The following is a 16,705-nucleotide window of genomic DNA, read 5'->3' as shown; positions in this document are numbered from 1 at the left end:
TCCATATAGGCATCTTGATAGTTTTTCCACTGTATTTACAGGCATGATGCTGTATGCAAAAGACTGTTCACAGTTTCACACCAACTTAAATCAGCTCATTAAAGCCACAGGTCTTTGACTGGTCTCATTGGAGTAGGAGGGAGTCTATCTACCCATAAAGCTCCATACAAGCCCTAGGGGTACACGCGGTAGTGAGGACAGGAAACGAATACTACCCAGCGAGTGGAAAAAGATAACAATTATTCCACCAACGCAGCTACCTGCATATGAGAACACAGCTGTCTCTACACGGTCACGTCCTATTACAGTAGTATCATGCCAGAAAGTCAAACTTCATCTTATAAGACAAAGTCGAAAGCCAGTCGTTCCACGAGGTCTTTAGCAGTTAGCAATGCAGCTGTCATCGCCCGTGCGGAAGCTGAGGCTGCAAAAGCACGTGCTGCCTTTGCAGACCAGGAGATGCAATTTAAAGTACAACAAGCAGAACTTGAAGCAAAAAAGGTAAAACAACAAGCGGAACTTGAGAATCTCTATGCACAAAAAGAAGCTGCTGCAGCTAATGCCAAAGCAAAATTCCTAGAAGCACATGAAAAATGCACCAGCACACCCAGCCTTCATCTCAACCATCAAGATCCCCTGCAGCGCACGTCAGAATATGTCCACCAACATTCCAGAATGATCGATACTCTTCAGTCAACAGAAGATCTTCAGCAAGACACTATCAACGAATCTCATCAAGCTCACTTCACAATACAGCCAGAAGTTCAGAATGAGTCTCCAGCCCACAAGCCAGAGGACAATATAGAAAATGAACTGATTACAGACCACCTGTCTACTCGTCAGGAACTTCAGCCTGCACATGGTGTTTCAGAGACACCCCCCTTCACACCAAGAAGGTATGACATAGTTGGAACTAAAAGAGTGACTTATTTTTATAATTTCATGTATGCTTCATTTATCGTTAAAGGACTTACGATGTCAAATGTGTAAAAAGAGTTAAGTACCTGTGTTTATTCGGTGTCCACGGAGGATGCCATCCATTTACTTCCGCCGGGTCCCCCGCTCTGTTGCAGATCCCCGGTCGGCTCCCGACCCCATCACCCGGGACGGGCTCTCATTCCACATGCAAAATGGCCACCGAGCTTGCCGTGGCTGCGCAGTCCGCATAGACGCGAGAGCGGCTGTGAAGCTGTAAGGCCTCCCCCCGACCCATGCACAGGAGACAGCCTGTAGCGAGGATGTGGCGGGAGGAACTCTAGAGCTGTACAGCCGCACTCGCGTCTATGTGGACTGCACAGCTGCAGCAAGCTCCTGTGGCCATTTTACATGTGGAATGAGAGCCTGACCCGGGCGGTGGGGTCGGTAGCCGACCGAAGATCTGCAATAATGTAAAGAGAGGAAAACCGAGAGCCCGATGTATGTTAATGTAATGGGATCTGATTAAAAAGAAGGTAATTATACTCACAAAGGTAGGTCGCCACTAAGGCAACCAGTGGGCGAGCAGGCGGGGAGAATTATAACCTGACCCCGCTCAGGTCTAAGAAGTCACTTTCTGTAGATAGGAAAAAGTAGGGATACACCCCTCCACCAAGGGTGGATTAAATGATTTTGTAACAAGATAACAGAGGCGCCAGGTAGAGTTAAATTAATTAAAATCGTTAAAAAGGGGGAAGTGGGTGGACTCACCTCCCTTCTGGAAGAAAAGGCCGGACAACGGGCAAGTTACTTGCAGTTTAAAGTAACATTTATTAATAACTCCAAAAGTGCAACGCGTTTCACGGGTAACAGTCCCTTCTTCAGGCAAACGATTTTTGGAGGGTACTGGGGGAGGGAAAAAAAGGAAACAAGGGAATTGCCAGAGGAACGGAAATACCAAGCACCAAAAAGCTGCTCCACCGATCTACAACAAAATGATGTGCAATGCGACATATAACAGCAAAATATGCATAAACAATAAATAATGTGCAGATCACATATATAAAGTGGCAAGTTGCATATATAAAGTAGCAGTGCGTACAGCTAAGGAATAAACAACATATAGCAGTCAATTCTGCATATAGCAGTAAATTATGCATAAAAATTAAATAAAAACAACAATGTACGAATCACATATATAAAGTGACAGTGCCTACAGCCAAGGTCTAAACGACGTTAGACCTTTCCTATTAAAGGTGACGCAATGGTTGGGCTTAAGGTGCAGACTATAATAGGCAAACAAGGTGTTTCCATTAAAGAGGAGTGGAAACAAAGTGTAATAAAGCTACTATGCTGAAACTTGTGTTTTAAAAGGTAGAAGGGTATTGGGGAGTGAAAAAATCACCTACTTACCACTGTCTGGTCAAGAGCTGGGTATAGCGTCTCTGTAGGGTGTGAAGCTCTCTGTCTCTGGTTTATAACGAAAAGGGTATGTGGAGCTGGAATATGGAAAGAAAGTGGGCGGGGCTGTAAGAACGATGTAGGTTCAGGATGCAAGGGATATGTATGTGAAGTGAAACAAGGGAGGGGAGAAACAAGGGCGAGGAAGGGGGAGGGGGCCCTGTATAAAATAGGGGAACTAGGGTATATTTATTTAACATAATGCAAGGTTCCAAATGAGGTACCTGCTGTAGGTCTAGGTGCAATCATATGTAGCTGATATATGGGATTATAGGTGGCATTTAGAAGCCAGCAATTGCAGAGGGAATGTGGTGAGGTGTTGTTCGGGATAAGTATGAAATAAAAATACTAGACAAGAAAATAAATGATGACGCGGTTACATAAAAGTTGCACTTATGAATACACATAAATACATAGTAGAACATTTGTTCATGCCGCAATATGCAAAATAATGCATCAAAAAAGGGAGTAGGTCAATCCACTCCACCTGAGGTTATTGGTTGGAGAGGAGGAAAAAACCATGTGTTGAAAATGAGAGTACGGATGCAAAATTATGCATAGTTGCAAAAATTTGTATGAGACATAAAAATAACACAGGAATAACTAGAAAACATAAAAAAACAATAAAAAACGTTAACAAATAAAAACAGGACAAGTCTAAGGGGTGGAAAATAAAAGAGAGGACCATTTTAAAAGTATTAAAAGTGTGATTCAGTAAACTTTTTCTAATTGTTCATTTAGACCTTCAGGTGTTAGTGTTTTTAAAATTTGTATCCAGAACATTTCTTTATTCCTTAGAACCTCAAAAGCATTCTGTGGTGGGATAGCTTCAATAAGTGTGAATTTGAGTGTTTGTGGATTGCAATCATGAATGGAACCAAAGTGACGCGAGACGCTGTGGAGTGGGTAATGTTTCAATATATTGCGCTTGTGTTGTCCTATTCTGTTTCAGACAAGTTGAGTGGTGCGTCCCACGTATTTTAGATTGCATGAACAGATAAATAACATGTCTGGTGGAACAGGTGATGTGTTGTTTAATGGTATACTGTAAATTAGTAGTGTTAGATGAGAAAGAGTCAGAGGAAATAATGAAGCGGGAGGCAGTGCATCTGGGATTTCCACACAGAAAGGACCCAGGGTTTAGGGCAGGTATAGTTACTGTGGTATTGGAGATGGGATGATGCAATTTGCTGGGAGCCAGAAGGCTTTTGAGGTTAGGAGCCCTTCTGAAAGGGAGTTACAGGAATGGTGGGTTTGAGGTGGGGGTCTTGTGTCAGAATCTCCCATCTGTTTTGTAGTATGGATCTAATCTGTTTGTGGTAATGGCTGAATCCGGTGATAAATCTAGGAAAAGAACTGAATGGGGAGGAAAGAGCAGTGTTGTTGGTATTCCTGACAGTGGCCTTCCATTTGGCGTCCTTGATCAGTTTTTTAGGGTAGCCTCGTTCTATAAACTTCTTGTTAAGGATATCTGATTGGGATTGGTAATCACAAAGGTCAGTGCAATTGCGAAAGATTCTATGGTATTGGCTATAGGGAGTATTGGTAGTCCATGGTCGGTGATGGTGACAATTGAAATGGATGTAGTTGTTGGAGTCCACTTTTTTGAAGTGTGTTTTAGTCTTGATGTGATGAGATCTGCAACAGAGCGGGGGAAGTAAACGGAGGTCATGGATGGGATCCTCCGTGGATACAGAATAAACACAGGTACTGAACTTTTTTTTACACATTTATGATCGTAAGTCCTTTAAGCAGGAGCAATAGTTAGCAATAACAATCAAACAACCCAAAGTAGGTGAAAGTTTCAAGATGGCTGAACATTGGGATTATACATATAAATACAGCTTTAATCAGTTGCGTAGCCAAGGAGCTCTGGGCCCCAGTGCAAATTTTACATTGGGGCCCGCAAGCACTCTATACATAACACTTAAAGAGACTCTGTAACAAAAATTTCAGCCTTATTTTTTCTATCCTATAAGTTCCTATACCTGTTCTAATGTGGTCTGTCGTACTGCAGCCTTTCCTAGTTGCACAGTTGCTGTAATATGTCTGTTATCTAATCTAATCTTCTTTCCCTTGTCAGCTTTGTCGGCTCAGGCAAGAATGTGCTGCTCTGCTTGTGATAGGCAGAAACTATACACACCGTCTCCACGCCCCCTGCAGGCTCTGTATGAATCACAGACTGAGCTTCTCTGAGCCTATCACAAGCTGGTTAGCAGCCATGTCTTTTGTTTGTAAACACTGCCTAAAACTGGCAATTACAAGCCAAGATTGCAGCAGGGAGTGGCAGAAAAAGCAAAGAGGGGCCCAGGAGAACATAATGAATAGAATGGTATGCTTTTTATTGTAAGAATTTTAGAGTACAGATTCTCTTTAACCCATTCAGGTTCCGTGGTTTTCACGTGAGAAATGTTCACCTCCCATTCATTAGCCTATAACTTTATCACTACTTATCACAATGAACTGATCTATATCTTGTTTTTTCCGCCACCAATTAGGCTTTCTTTGGGGGGTACATTTTGCTAAGAGCCACTTTACTGTAAACGCATTTTAACAGGAAGAATAAGAAAAAAATTGAAAAATTCATTATTTCTCAGTTTTCAGCCATTATAGTTTTAAAATAATACATGCCTCCATAATTAAAACTCACGTATTGTATTTGCCCATATGTCCCGGTTATTACACCATTAAAATTATGTCTCTATCACAATGAATGGCGACAACATTTTATTTGGAAATAAAGGTGCATTTTTTCCATTTTGCATCTATCACTATTAACAAGTTTAAAATAAAAAAAAATATAGAAATATTTCATCTTTACATTGATATTTAAAAAGTTTAGACCCTTAGGTAAATATTTACATGTTTGTTTTTTTTTATTGTAATGGTTTTTGTTTTTTTTATAGTAAACATTTTATTTGGGTAGTTTTGGGAGGGTGGGAGGTAAACAATAGATTTATAATGTAAATGTGTGTTCATTTTAATTTATTTTTATTTTCAGTTGTAGTATTACTTTTTGGCCACAAGATGGCGGCCATGAGTTTGTTTACATGACGTCACTCTAAGCGTAACACACGCTTAGAGTGACGCTTGGGGGAGGGAACGGCCAGAAAAGGCGCAGCTTCCGAGAGAAGCTGTCTCTTTTTCAGCGGGGGATAGGAATCAGTGATCGGGCACCATAGCCCGATACATTGATTCCCTGGCTACCGAATCCACGGCCGGGAGTGCGCGTGCATGCGCGCGATCGGCCGCGGGAGCGCGCATGGTTCTTGGACGTAGTTTCTACGTCCAGGAACCAAAATAGGTTAATATGGCCTACTAAAACCTGCTAAGGACAACCACAATGTCTGAGGTGCAAGAAGGGGATGGGGAATAATTTGTTAATGATTACTACCATTCAAAGCATCTATAGAAGTGATTATTATGAGCACAGGACCAATAAAAAGCTAATAATGCAGTTGAGGGAGGGTCCTACAGGGCCCCGATGCGGTTGCAACCCCTGCAACCCCTATTGCTATGCCACTGGCTTTAACCACTTGACCCCCCAGTGCTAAATTTCTCCGTCCCTCTGCGCACTGCTTCACCCCCAGGGACGGAGAAAGGCGCACTTATTTGTTTACTGGCTGGGAGTGGGCGGGGACCTCGCGCGCACACTCCAGCCAGCCAGCACAGCAGGTGACTAATTGGATGTTAGGAACAAGCGTTCCTAAATCCAATTAGACGCGCCGATTGCGGACACAATGGAGGCTGCTTCAAACAGAAGCAGTCTCCATTGATAACACATTAATGTAAACAAACGTGTAGCGCGCGATCGCGCGCCCCCGCGACCCGCGCGCGCGCGCACACACCCCCGCTCTGCAGTGCAATGATTGGTTATGGGGACCCCAGTCCCCAATAACCAATCATATCACAGTAAAAAATGAATGGAAGCAGCGCTGCAATGTACAAATTGCGCTGGTGCTTCAGGGGTAAAACCCCTCCGTTGTGAAGTGGTTAATTGGCAATCGAATTGGCTTCAACTGACACATAAGCTGCATTAAACAGAATTACATGCATAAAGTTTTACTGCACATGATTAGAGCAGATACATGGTATGCAATACATTACACTATACTAATCTTGAGTAAAGATTCATACACACATCCGACTTAATGCACAACCAACCGCACAACATGACCAACCACACAACAAGTTGTTTACCTGAGAAGTACGTACACACATACACCAATCAACTAAAGAACACCTCACTTAAATACTATGCTTGCAAGCTAAATGACAAACTTAAAGGGGAACTTCAGCCTAAACAAACATACTGTCATTAAGTTACATTAGTTATGTTAATTAGAATAGATGGGTAATATGATTTTTTACCCACCCTGTTTTAGAAGAACAGGCAAATGTTTGTGATTCATGGGGGCTGCCATCTTTGTCATGGGGGCAGCCATCTTTTTGGTTGAAAGGAGGTGACAAGGAGCAGGAGACACCGTTCCAACTGTCCTGTGTCCTGATAACCCCTCCCAGCTGCACACACTAGGCTTCAAATGTCAAATTCAAAATGTAAAAAAAAAAATTTTGCACCAAAACAGCAGAACGAGAGCAATAACATCAGAAATCCCATCATGCTTTGCACAGCATCAGGGGAAAAAAGCCCGGGCAGTTTTCTTCTGTGCAGCTAAAAATGAGGCTTGTATAAGAGAAAAAAAGTTCTGATGCTGTGAAACTGTTAAAGAAACACCAAGCCTTTTTAGTGCTGCTGAGTTGATTTTTAGTCCGGAGGTTCACTTTAACAACGTATCCGCATTCAAAAACAATAAAGTTGTTCAAAAGACTTGTACACACATTCCAACCTGCCTGATAGTTGTTCAGATTGATCTGAAAAAACAACTGGTTATCAGTTGGTCATCTGGTTGTTTGTCAGCTGTACACAAACCCAACGTATCTTCCAAAAGACAAATTTGGAAGATAGTTGGACAGATTCATGGTACGTGTATATGAGTCTTAAGACTTTGTTCACATAATTCTGCTTAATGAAATGTATGGCATAAACCCCTTTAGTGCATAAACCCCAATGTATCTCTCCTTAAATGACTTAACTCATGGTTTATCTTTCCTTATTTGTCTTAACTCATGATTAATCTCTCCTTATCTGTTTATCTCACAAATTATCTCTCCTTATTTGTTTATCTCATGCACAGAGGCGTATCTAGAGGGGTGCAGGCATTGGCTCGTGCCATGGGTGTCACAACACCATGGGCAATATGCCTGCTCCTGTGCTGTGCTGCCATGCCTGCTCCTGTGCTGCGGCGCAATGCCTGTCCCCATCACTCAGACCTACTGCAGCCAAATAGATCATCAGGGCTGCCAGGCAACTGGTATTGTAAATATGGCAGCCTCCATATACATCTTACTACAGTTGTCCTTTAACCATACCGCGGGTATTTTTCAAGTTATGCATCAGAGCAATTTTCACCTCCCATTCATTCACCAATAACTTTATCACTAATTATCACAATGAATTAATCAATATCTTGTTTTTTTCACCACCAATTAGGCTTTCTTTGGGTGGTACATTTTGCTAAGAATTATTTTTTTCTAAATGCATTTTAACAGGAATAATAATAAAAAATTGAAAAAAAATATCATTATTTCATAGTTTTTGGCCATTATAGCTTTAAAATAATACATGGTACCATAATTGAAACCTATGTATTTTTTATGCCCATTTGTCCCAGTTATTACACCATTTAAATTATATCCGTATCACAATGTATGGCTCCAATATTTTATTTGGAAATAAAGGTGTATTTTTTAAGTTTAGTGTCCAAAACTATTCACAAGCTTATAATTTAAAAAAAAATGTTTGTAATATACTCTCTTCACATGCATATTAAAAAAATTAAAAAAATTCAGACCCTTAGGTAACTATTTATTTATGTTTTGTATTTTTGATTTGGGTAATTTTTGGTGTGGAAGGAAAACAGTTAATTTTAAATGTAATAATGTGTGTTTATTTTATTAAAAAATGTATGTAGATGTAGTTTTACTATTTGACCACAAGATGGCCACAGTCAAAACATTTTTTTTTAGTCCTGGAAGCGAGCACTTTCCAGGAAGCATAAGGAGGACAGGGAACTTTTTTTTATCTGAAAGACGGCGGCTTCTGATAAGAAGCTGTCTGTCTTTTCTACCGGGGACTTAGATCAATGAATGGGAACTATGTTCTCATTCATTGATCTCCGGGCTAACAGGGGGCAACACGGGAGCATGCAGGCACGCACGCGATCGCGTGGGAGCGTGCAGCAGTGCAACAGCAGCTGCCTGGACGTGACAATCATGTCCAGGTGGCTAAAATGGTTAAAGTGTACCAGAGACGGATATTAAAGATTTTTTACTTACCCGGGGCTTCCTCCAACCCCATAAGCACAGATATGTCCATCGCCGTCCTCCTGAGTGCCTCCATTAAGCTCCGGTATTCGGCTCAGTGATGTCAGCAGGGGGCCTTCTGCGCATGCGTGCACCTTCTGCGCAAGCACAGAAGACCCAAGCTGACTTCACTGAGTCAGACTGGGCCCGACTGACCCGAATACTGGGAGCTGATCGTGGCTTAATGGAGGACTGTGGGAGGACAGCAAGGGCACATCTGTGCTTGTGGGGCTGGAGGATGCCCCGGGTAAGTAAAAACCTTTAATATCCGACATCTCTGAGTCACTTTAAGTTCCTCACATGATATGAGCTGGTCACCATGGGACTTGTGAAGTGTGAGGATCACCTTGAGAGTTACAGGGCCTGGCAGTCTTATTTTAAGAACACAATTAAACATGTTAAATTGTCCCCTAGTGAGCAGGAGATGGACCTCTCAGCTAAGTAACTAGGGACTGTATCTGCTGAGCCTGTCAAAATAATCAGGTCAATTAACATAAGAAACACAGAGACTAGATTAAAAATGATTTGGGGCACACTTGATCAATGTTATGGTTTAGAAGAGGCAATAGAAAACCATTTGTTTAAACAGAGGAACCACGCGATGAGTAGAGCAAAGTGCAATACATATATACAATGCAAACACTCTACTCATCTTGCGCTAAAACTTTACACAGGTATCTCTGCTTAATGCAGTTTACTGCATACTCCCCTTAGTGACTTATTAGTGCAACTTCAGGTAGCCAGATCTGAAGGTGATCTACCAGGACTTGTATTCTTTGATACTGATGGAGGCATTAACCTCATAGTACAAAAATTAACCCCAGGTTTATAAAATTAGTGGGTCAAATGTGGGTCTAACTATTGAAAAAAATACCATGTTTAATTTCCTCCATGTTTTGTGCTCGTAAATTTTATACATGACCAGTAGTGAAGTGATGGACAAGCATGGTGAACGAATGTTCACGGACTGTTCGCAAACATATCTGAGAAGGTTTGTGATTTTCCTGGTGGAACCCATTGACTTTAAAGCAGGAAATGTTCTAAGACCTTCAGGGCATACTTGCAGCCACAATTGTTCATTAAAAATGTGTAAAAACCGTTCAAAAATATGGGCAGTGGCATGGCAGAAGGGGGCCAATGGCATAAGTGTCCCCAAAAATATTTTACACAAAGGCTTTTAAAAATGGTTTTTAAACCCAGGAAAATTACATTTTGCTGTGGTACACTTTAATGTATACTTTTTCAGAGCTCTGTACACATTTTATACATTTTTAAAAAACGAACAGCGTCGGGTTCTCCCTCCCAAGTCTCTTTAACCCTTGACAACCATGCAGACTGGTATGGACAAAATGTGGAGCCCACACTGCTTGAGGTCCTGCAGCCTGAGCTATACCAGACTGCATGGTTCATGGTATGGGTGGGCTAAAAGAGAGGGGCAGAAAGCCTCCCCTCTCACCCAGAGCACTTGTCCAATCCATGGTCAATGGACTTATCCCCACCTCTAGTGCCCAGGAGGAGAGTGGGGGTAACAACTCCCACACCTTTAGGTGTAGGCCCTTGGGGGGTTTATGGTTGGTATCTTTTACAATTCAGCATGAATTGTCTAACACAAGAAGGTGTGAAGGTATGCTTAGAGAAAATCAAGATAGGTAAGGCACCTCGCCCAGATGTCATCCACCCCAAGTATTAAGGGAACTGAGTTCAGTTATCATTATAGATGTAGTGTATTTTTTCACACTTTTCCCCACAATAGTCTGGTGGGGAATCTTAGGATGCAGGGAATAGGAGAAAATGTTAGGGGACAGAAGGCAAAGAGTGGTGGTAAATGGGTCATATTAAAAATGTGAAACAGATAGCAGTGGAGTCCCACAAGGGCCAGTACTAGGTCCAATCCTTTTCAATTTATTTATTAATGATCTAGTGGATGAAATACAGCGTAATGTTGCAATCTTTGCAGATGATACAAAAGTATGTAGCATTATAAATACAAAGAAGAATAGTGACATTTTACAACAGGATCTAAACAGCATGACTATATGGGCAGGCAGGTGGCAGAAATAAAATAAAATGTAATGTAGATAAATGTAAGCTCATGTACCTTGGAAGTGCTAATGGTAGAAAAAACATATAAGATAAATGGCCTACAGCTGTGAACATCAAACTTGGAGAAGGACTTGGGAATACTAGTTTATAACACATTGAAAACCTTAATTCAATGCCAAGCAGCAGCAGCTAAAGTAAATAAAATTCTGGGATGCATAAAACTGGAAATAAAATCATAAGATGGTAGTATACTACTCCCTCTGTATCTTACTATATATCTTATATTTCTTACTTACTTATCTTATTATACTACTTACATACCTTGTAAGGTCATATCTGGAGTATGGAATACAGTTTTGGGCACCACAATTTAGAAAGGACATTACATACTAGAACAGGTATAAAGCCTCATCTACACGCGTAGATGAGGCAGCGATGTGGCTTATCAATCGAGCCACTGATGCGGCTGGCTCGATTAGCCGCCGGATTGTCTTTCCACGTCCCCGCGCGTACCCCACCGCCTCGTTTAGATGAGGCTTAAAGTCGGGCAACCTGAATTAATCAGGTGGTAGAAGGTTTCAGTTACCAAAAAAAGGTTAGACAAACTGGGTTTAATAGACTTTGAAAAAAGTTGGCTAAGGGATCATTTAGGTAAAATATATAAATACATCAGAGGGCAATACAAAAGCTTGGCAGATGAACTTTTTGTCCCTAGTCTTGTACAAAGGATAAGGCGATATTATCTGTGTATGGAGGAAAAAAAAGTTTTGACATCTATTTAGGAAGGGGTTCTTTACAGTGAGAAATGTTAAAATGTGTAATATTTTACCACAAGAAGTAGTTATGACAAATTCTATATCTGCATCTAAAAAGAGGTTTGAATGCTTTCTTTGCATTGAAGGACATTCGAGGCTATGATTACTACTTAATTCCCAGCAAAGTTAATCCAGGGAATTTATCTGACTGTCACCTGGAGTCAGGAAGGAATAATTCCCCTTAAAACTTAAATATTGGCTCAAGCCTTGTAAGGGCTTTTTTTTTGCCTTCTCCTGGATCAACTTCGATATGTGAGGATCCAGGAGAGAAAGGTACCTAATGCTTACTTATTTACTTTTTTTTTCTGCTTGGACTTGATAGATGCTGTATTATTCAAATATCATAGTAGTTAAACATCTTTTCAGTTGACTTTCAGATTAAATTTATTTATACCATACATAGTGGTTGTGTTGATTGCTGGGTAGGTAAGTCCAACCTTACCCCCATATTTTATTTGATTTTCAATATTTACACTATTTTTATCCTGTTGGTGCCTCTGTATCCTTTATACATTGATATCCACCTGATGGATGGGTGTGGACACCCTTTCTTTCTACAGAGAGTGACCTTTTAACCTGAGTGGGGACAGGTCCAATTTCCCCATATGCAATGTGAGTGGTTGCCTAAATTCGGCAATGCAGACTTGTGGGTATAACTTATCTATTTATGATTTGTGCCAATTTTAATCAATAATACACTATTGGGGGCTCTCGATTGTGTTTCCTTGTATTTCATTGCTTTAGTCTTACCCTGCGGTAAAATGGGTTGACACAACGCAGTGAAAACGTCATAGTGTGAAGAGGCCTCAAGCTCACAGTAGGCCGCAGCAGTAGGGACATTAAACTTTGTAGTGACCTGTGGGATTTCGTCTGAGTCTGTCAATAATCACTCAGTGACACAAAAGTCTCTCTCTCTCTCTCTCTCTCTCTCTCTCTCTCTCTCTCTCTCTCTCCTATTGCTATTCAAAGTTTAGATAGTGGACAAAGTTTGGATTATCTTCAACTTTCATTCGATTCAATCATTTAGATCGAATAAACGGGATAATCGAACATTTGTATTGTACCATGTATGGCCACCATTAGTGTCTTTAACTTTGGGTTGTAGGTGACTACTATTGGGACTAATCCTGATCTATGAAGGGGGGCCATACATCAGGCCAACTTTTCGGCCGATCGACCATCCGATTCGAATAATATAATCAAATCGGATGAAGATCAGTGCATGACTGATTCTGATTCTGAAATTGATCCGGAATTGGCCTTGTGATGCCGCATCCGTCACCTTGCTGGCCCGACGCTGTCCCCCTAATATTCACTGTGCCTCCCCTCCTCAGTGCCCAGTGCACTATACGGAGTAATGTGGGTGCGTGTGAGGATGAAGGACGATGGCCAAGTGGCAGACTCGGACAGGTAATGTATTGTGCACTGGGGAGGGGGGGATGTGGCATCACAAGGCCGATTCTAGATCAATTTTAGAATTAAATTGATCGGGGATCACCCTGCGGTGTATGGACAGCCGACAGATCTCTCTCTAATCAGATTAGATGAGAAAGAGATTTGTCTCTTGGTCAAATCTGCCCATCATCAAATGTATGGCTACCTTAAGTTGTCTGTCTCAGTCTTCATATCAGTTTCCTGGATACCTGTATACAAGATAGGGTTTTACAAACATCCATATACCGTAAACCAAGAGCGACCGTTATAATATTTACCTCAAGTGGAATAGTTCCCACCCAGAACACACACACAAAAATTATCGCTTACAACCAGGCTGAAGTATAACCACTGATTTGGAGGACAGAGACAGACAACTTATGTCACTATGTAATATAGTCATTGATCAGGGATATCATCCACAAATCATTGATGATCAAAAATACAGAGTAACTTTAAAACCCAGAGAGGAACTCTTATAAATACTCCCCAAAGGATGAAAATAAGAGAGTCCAAAAAGTGGTCACCTACAACCCGAAGGTTAAAGACACTGAAGAAGATATCAAAAACTATACAACCAATATTTCACAAAGACAAACACCTGAAGGAGATGGAGCTAGTCCAAAAGATTTCCACTACTTACTGTAAGTGGCAGTAACATAGGAGAAAATTAATTTATGGCTCATTTTACATTGGAAGAAATGTATTTCTTATCTGTATATGTTTACGTATATTTAAAATGTTAAGATTTTCGCGCCAGTGGTCCTTTAACAGAAGGTTTAAATCGTTGAATGGGTTTCCTGGCACCTTAGTTAACTTTATTAAATTGACTTCATGATCTTCAGATGCTTGCTGGACTTCATACTGTATATACTGTACTTGCATGAGCTCCAGCCTATTGTCCACCTGACATCTAACTGCTAAATAGTAACTTCCGGGTTGAAGGAGGAAGTGTTTGTAGTCACATGATGCACGTGGACTGCATCGTGGGAGGCGCCAGGGACGGACAAAGAAGATGTCAGACAGGTAAGATTGACCTCCCCGCCCACCCCACACAGGTTTACTGGGAGATATCCAGATAGCAACTATCCAGGACTCTCCCAGATCCGGATTTGAGCATCACTAGTAGAAGGGTGTTGTTCTGCCTGCTAAGCTCCATAGACACCCAAGGGGTACATGTGGTAGTGAGGACAGGACACAAGTAGTTCTGAAATTGAGTGTATTCCTACTGTGCATGCTTGAATCCAAACTTGCGTATGCGCAGTAAGGATACACTCGTCTTTAGAAATACTGTGAGTAGTTCAAAGGAGTGCCTGAGGTCTGAAGATTTGACCCAACAGGTTGAATAGCTTCAACTGGAGATGATGCAGGAATGATGAGGCGGATCGAGGACCAGGAACGCTCTATGGTATTCCTTTGCATAGGTATGTAAGAAACTGTATGTATGACATTGGTATTTAAGAAACTGTTTGTATCATACATACCTATTTAGTGGGAAGTCTCTGGATGTTCCAGAGGCCTCCCATACTGTCTTTGACCCCACTGTTGCTGCCTGGGGTCCCTCTTCTTGTTTGCAGCTGTGCTCCTGTCAGTGTAGGAGTGTGGCCATACTGGGCATGCATGGAACTGTACTTCATGCATGGAACTGTACTTGCACATGTTGGTACAGCCATGTTCCTACATGGACAGCAACATGGTCATACAACAAGTTCTTGTTACATATGTTCAGAGGGATTGTGCTTGGGAACGGTGGGGTTAAGGATGATCCGGGAAGCCTCTGGATAATCCAGTGGCTCCCCTCTACTTTTAAAGTGTTTTCCGATACAGAAACACATTAAGTCAAAATAATTTGCTAAAAATGTGCTGTGCTGGTTTTCTGCAAGTGTCTAAATATTGCATGCAGTTTTTTCTACTCAAAACAAAAACTGCAGCATAAAGTTACAAGATCTTTTTTCTATTTTTCTTCTCTATTTCTTTCAATACCAGGCAAGAAATGAGTGGAACTCATAGCCCATCTTCTATTACTGATACACAGACAAAAGATATTTTGAGACATGCATTAAAAGAGATTTCAGAAGAATCCCTGAAATCATTCAAGCGAAAGTTGTGTGAACAGCCAGGAAGTGAGAAAATTCCTTGGAGCAAACTGGAAGACAAAGATGCTGAATCAGTGGTGGATGTTATCGTCAGACACTATACCATCCGTCAAGGGCCTGAGATGGTTGTTAAAGTACTGAAAAATATTAATGAACGCCAAGTTAGTCTGGAACTTCGTAACGATCTTGCAGGTAAAGTAAGCTACAAAGAAGAAACTACTGATACAGTAAAAGTAAATCATGATAGAGTGTATTGCAGTAGATTTTATTGATTCCCCCCTGTGTTTTCTGGACAATTTTTCAGCAACACAAACTCACCTAAGGAGAGGGAAGAATCTTCCCTTGCTGTACGCTGGAACTCACTGTCACCCTCCTGCTGATTTGGGCAGTGTAGTGGAAAAGGAAAAGGTCACAACACCGCACATGATGAAGAGAGGTGCAGACAGTAGGTGATCTACAGCGGTTTTTGTACCGTCAAGCTGTGTCGCTTCCCTGTTTTAGGGGCCCCAAAATACTCTGTTCCTTAACCTTGGACTTACAGGAAGTAATATACGCAATCCCAATAAAACAAGAGGTGGGGAGGATGAAATAACTAGGGAATACCCACTAGCTAGACACTTTGTTGAATTTGCCCATAATTAGGCAGATTCATTTTTGTTAACGTGCTGAAACAGCACAACTAAAATGTTGTTACGCACGCTAGTGAAGTAGCACAACTAAATTATCCCTCGGGCAGGCTATGTGCACCACTGGCAGTGTAGCGTGTGTACCTTGAGGAATGTCTGCTCCTTGTCAGTCGGGGCGCACGCGAGCGAGGAAGATGCAAAGAGAGCATGCGCAGTGATGTAGGCGGCGCATAGAGGAAGTGGACCTGTGCTATTTAATTCCCGAGTGTCATGGTGGATTGCAAGCTACACTTTTTTATATTTGTACGAGCCTATGGAATAAAACTCTTTCACCTCATGGAACAGAGTTCCAGACTATTCATCTATGACTCATACAAGCCACCTGACACATGCGATAAAAACCTTTGTCATTAGTCAGAAAACTGGAGGACAATGAAGGAGGAGATACCATTGAGACAGTCAGGTGTACAACTCACTCATTCATTCAGAGGGGTAGGCCACCCTCTTCCTTTTTTAGTATTTTAAAGTATTGTATTACCCTGGGCATCTCCTCCCACCAGTTTTTCAGTTTGAGATTCTCATTCATATTAGAAACTGAATTATTAAAATTAAGGAGGATTTCATACTTCCAGGGTAGAAGAATTAAGTTATTTCGCTAGCAGGAAAAAAGGGCGTCGGCTGAGGGTGGACAAAAAGGGCGCCGCCATAGACTTTAATGCAATTATCGTTAATATGGCGAAAAAAAGCAGAAAAAAAAGGGCGCCGCAAAAAAATTATTTAACAACATTACAACATTATAGTTTTTGTCATATTATTTAGTTAATAAGTACAGATTTTACATTTTCAATGGTATTATCGTTAATATATGTAAAAGGGTGTTTCTGCAGAGGGA

General features: G+C 41.3%; 1 protein-coding gene across 1 annotated transcript in view; it reads left to right on the top strand.

The window, feature by feature from the left end:
* The first annotated feature begins 315 nt into the window (after nt 1-315).
* The window catches only part of LOC137525990 (uncharacterized), a 55,166-nt gene continuing 38,776 nt past the window's right edge, over nt 316-16,705 (top strand). Inside the window, exons 1-2 of the mRNA XM_068247199.1 lie at nt 316-896; nt 15,078-15,379. Coding sequence (XP_068103300.1) covers nt 316-896; nt 15,078-15,379 — 883 coding nt within the window. The remainder of the gene's footprint in view (nt 897-15,077; nt 15,380-16,705) is intronic.

The sequence above is a fragment of the Hyperolius riggenbachi genome, chromosome 7 (genome assembly GCF_040937935.1).
Source record: "Hyperolius riggenbachi isolate aHypRig1 chromosome 7, aHypRig1.pri, whole genome shotgun sequence".
Taxonomy (NCBI): domain Eukaryota; kingdom Metazoa; phylum Chordata; class Amphibia; order Anura; family Hyperoliidae; genus Hyperolius; species Hyperolius riggenbachi.
This window is presented reverse-complemented; position numbering and strand designations above follow the sequence as displayed.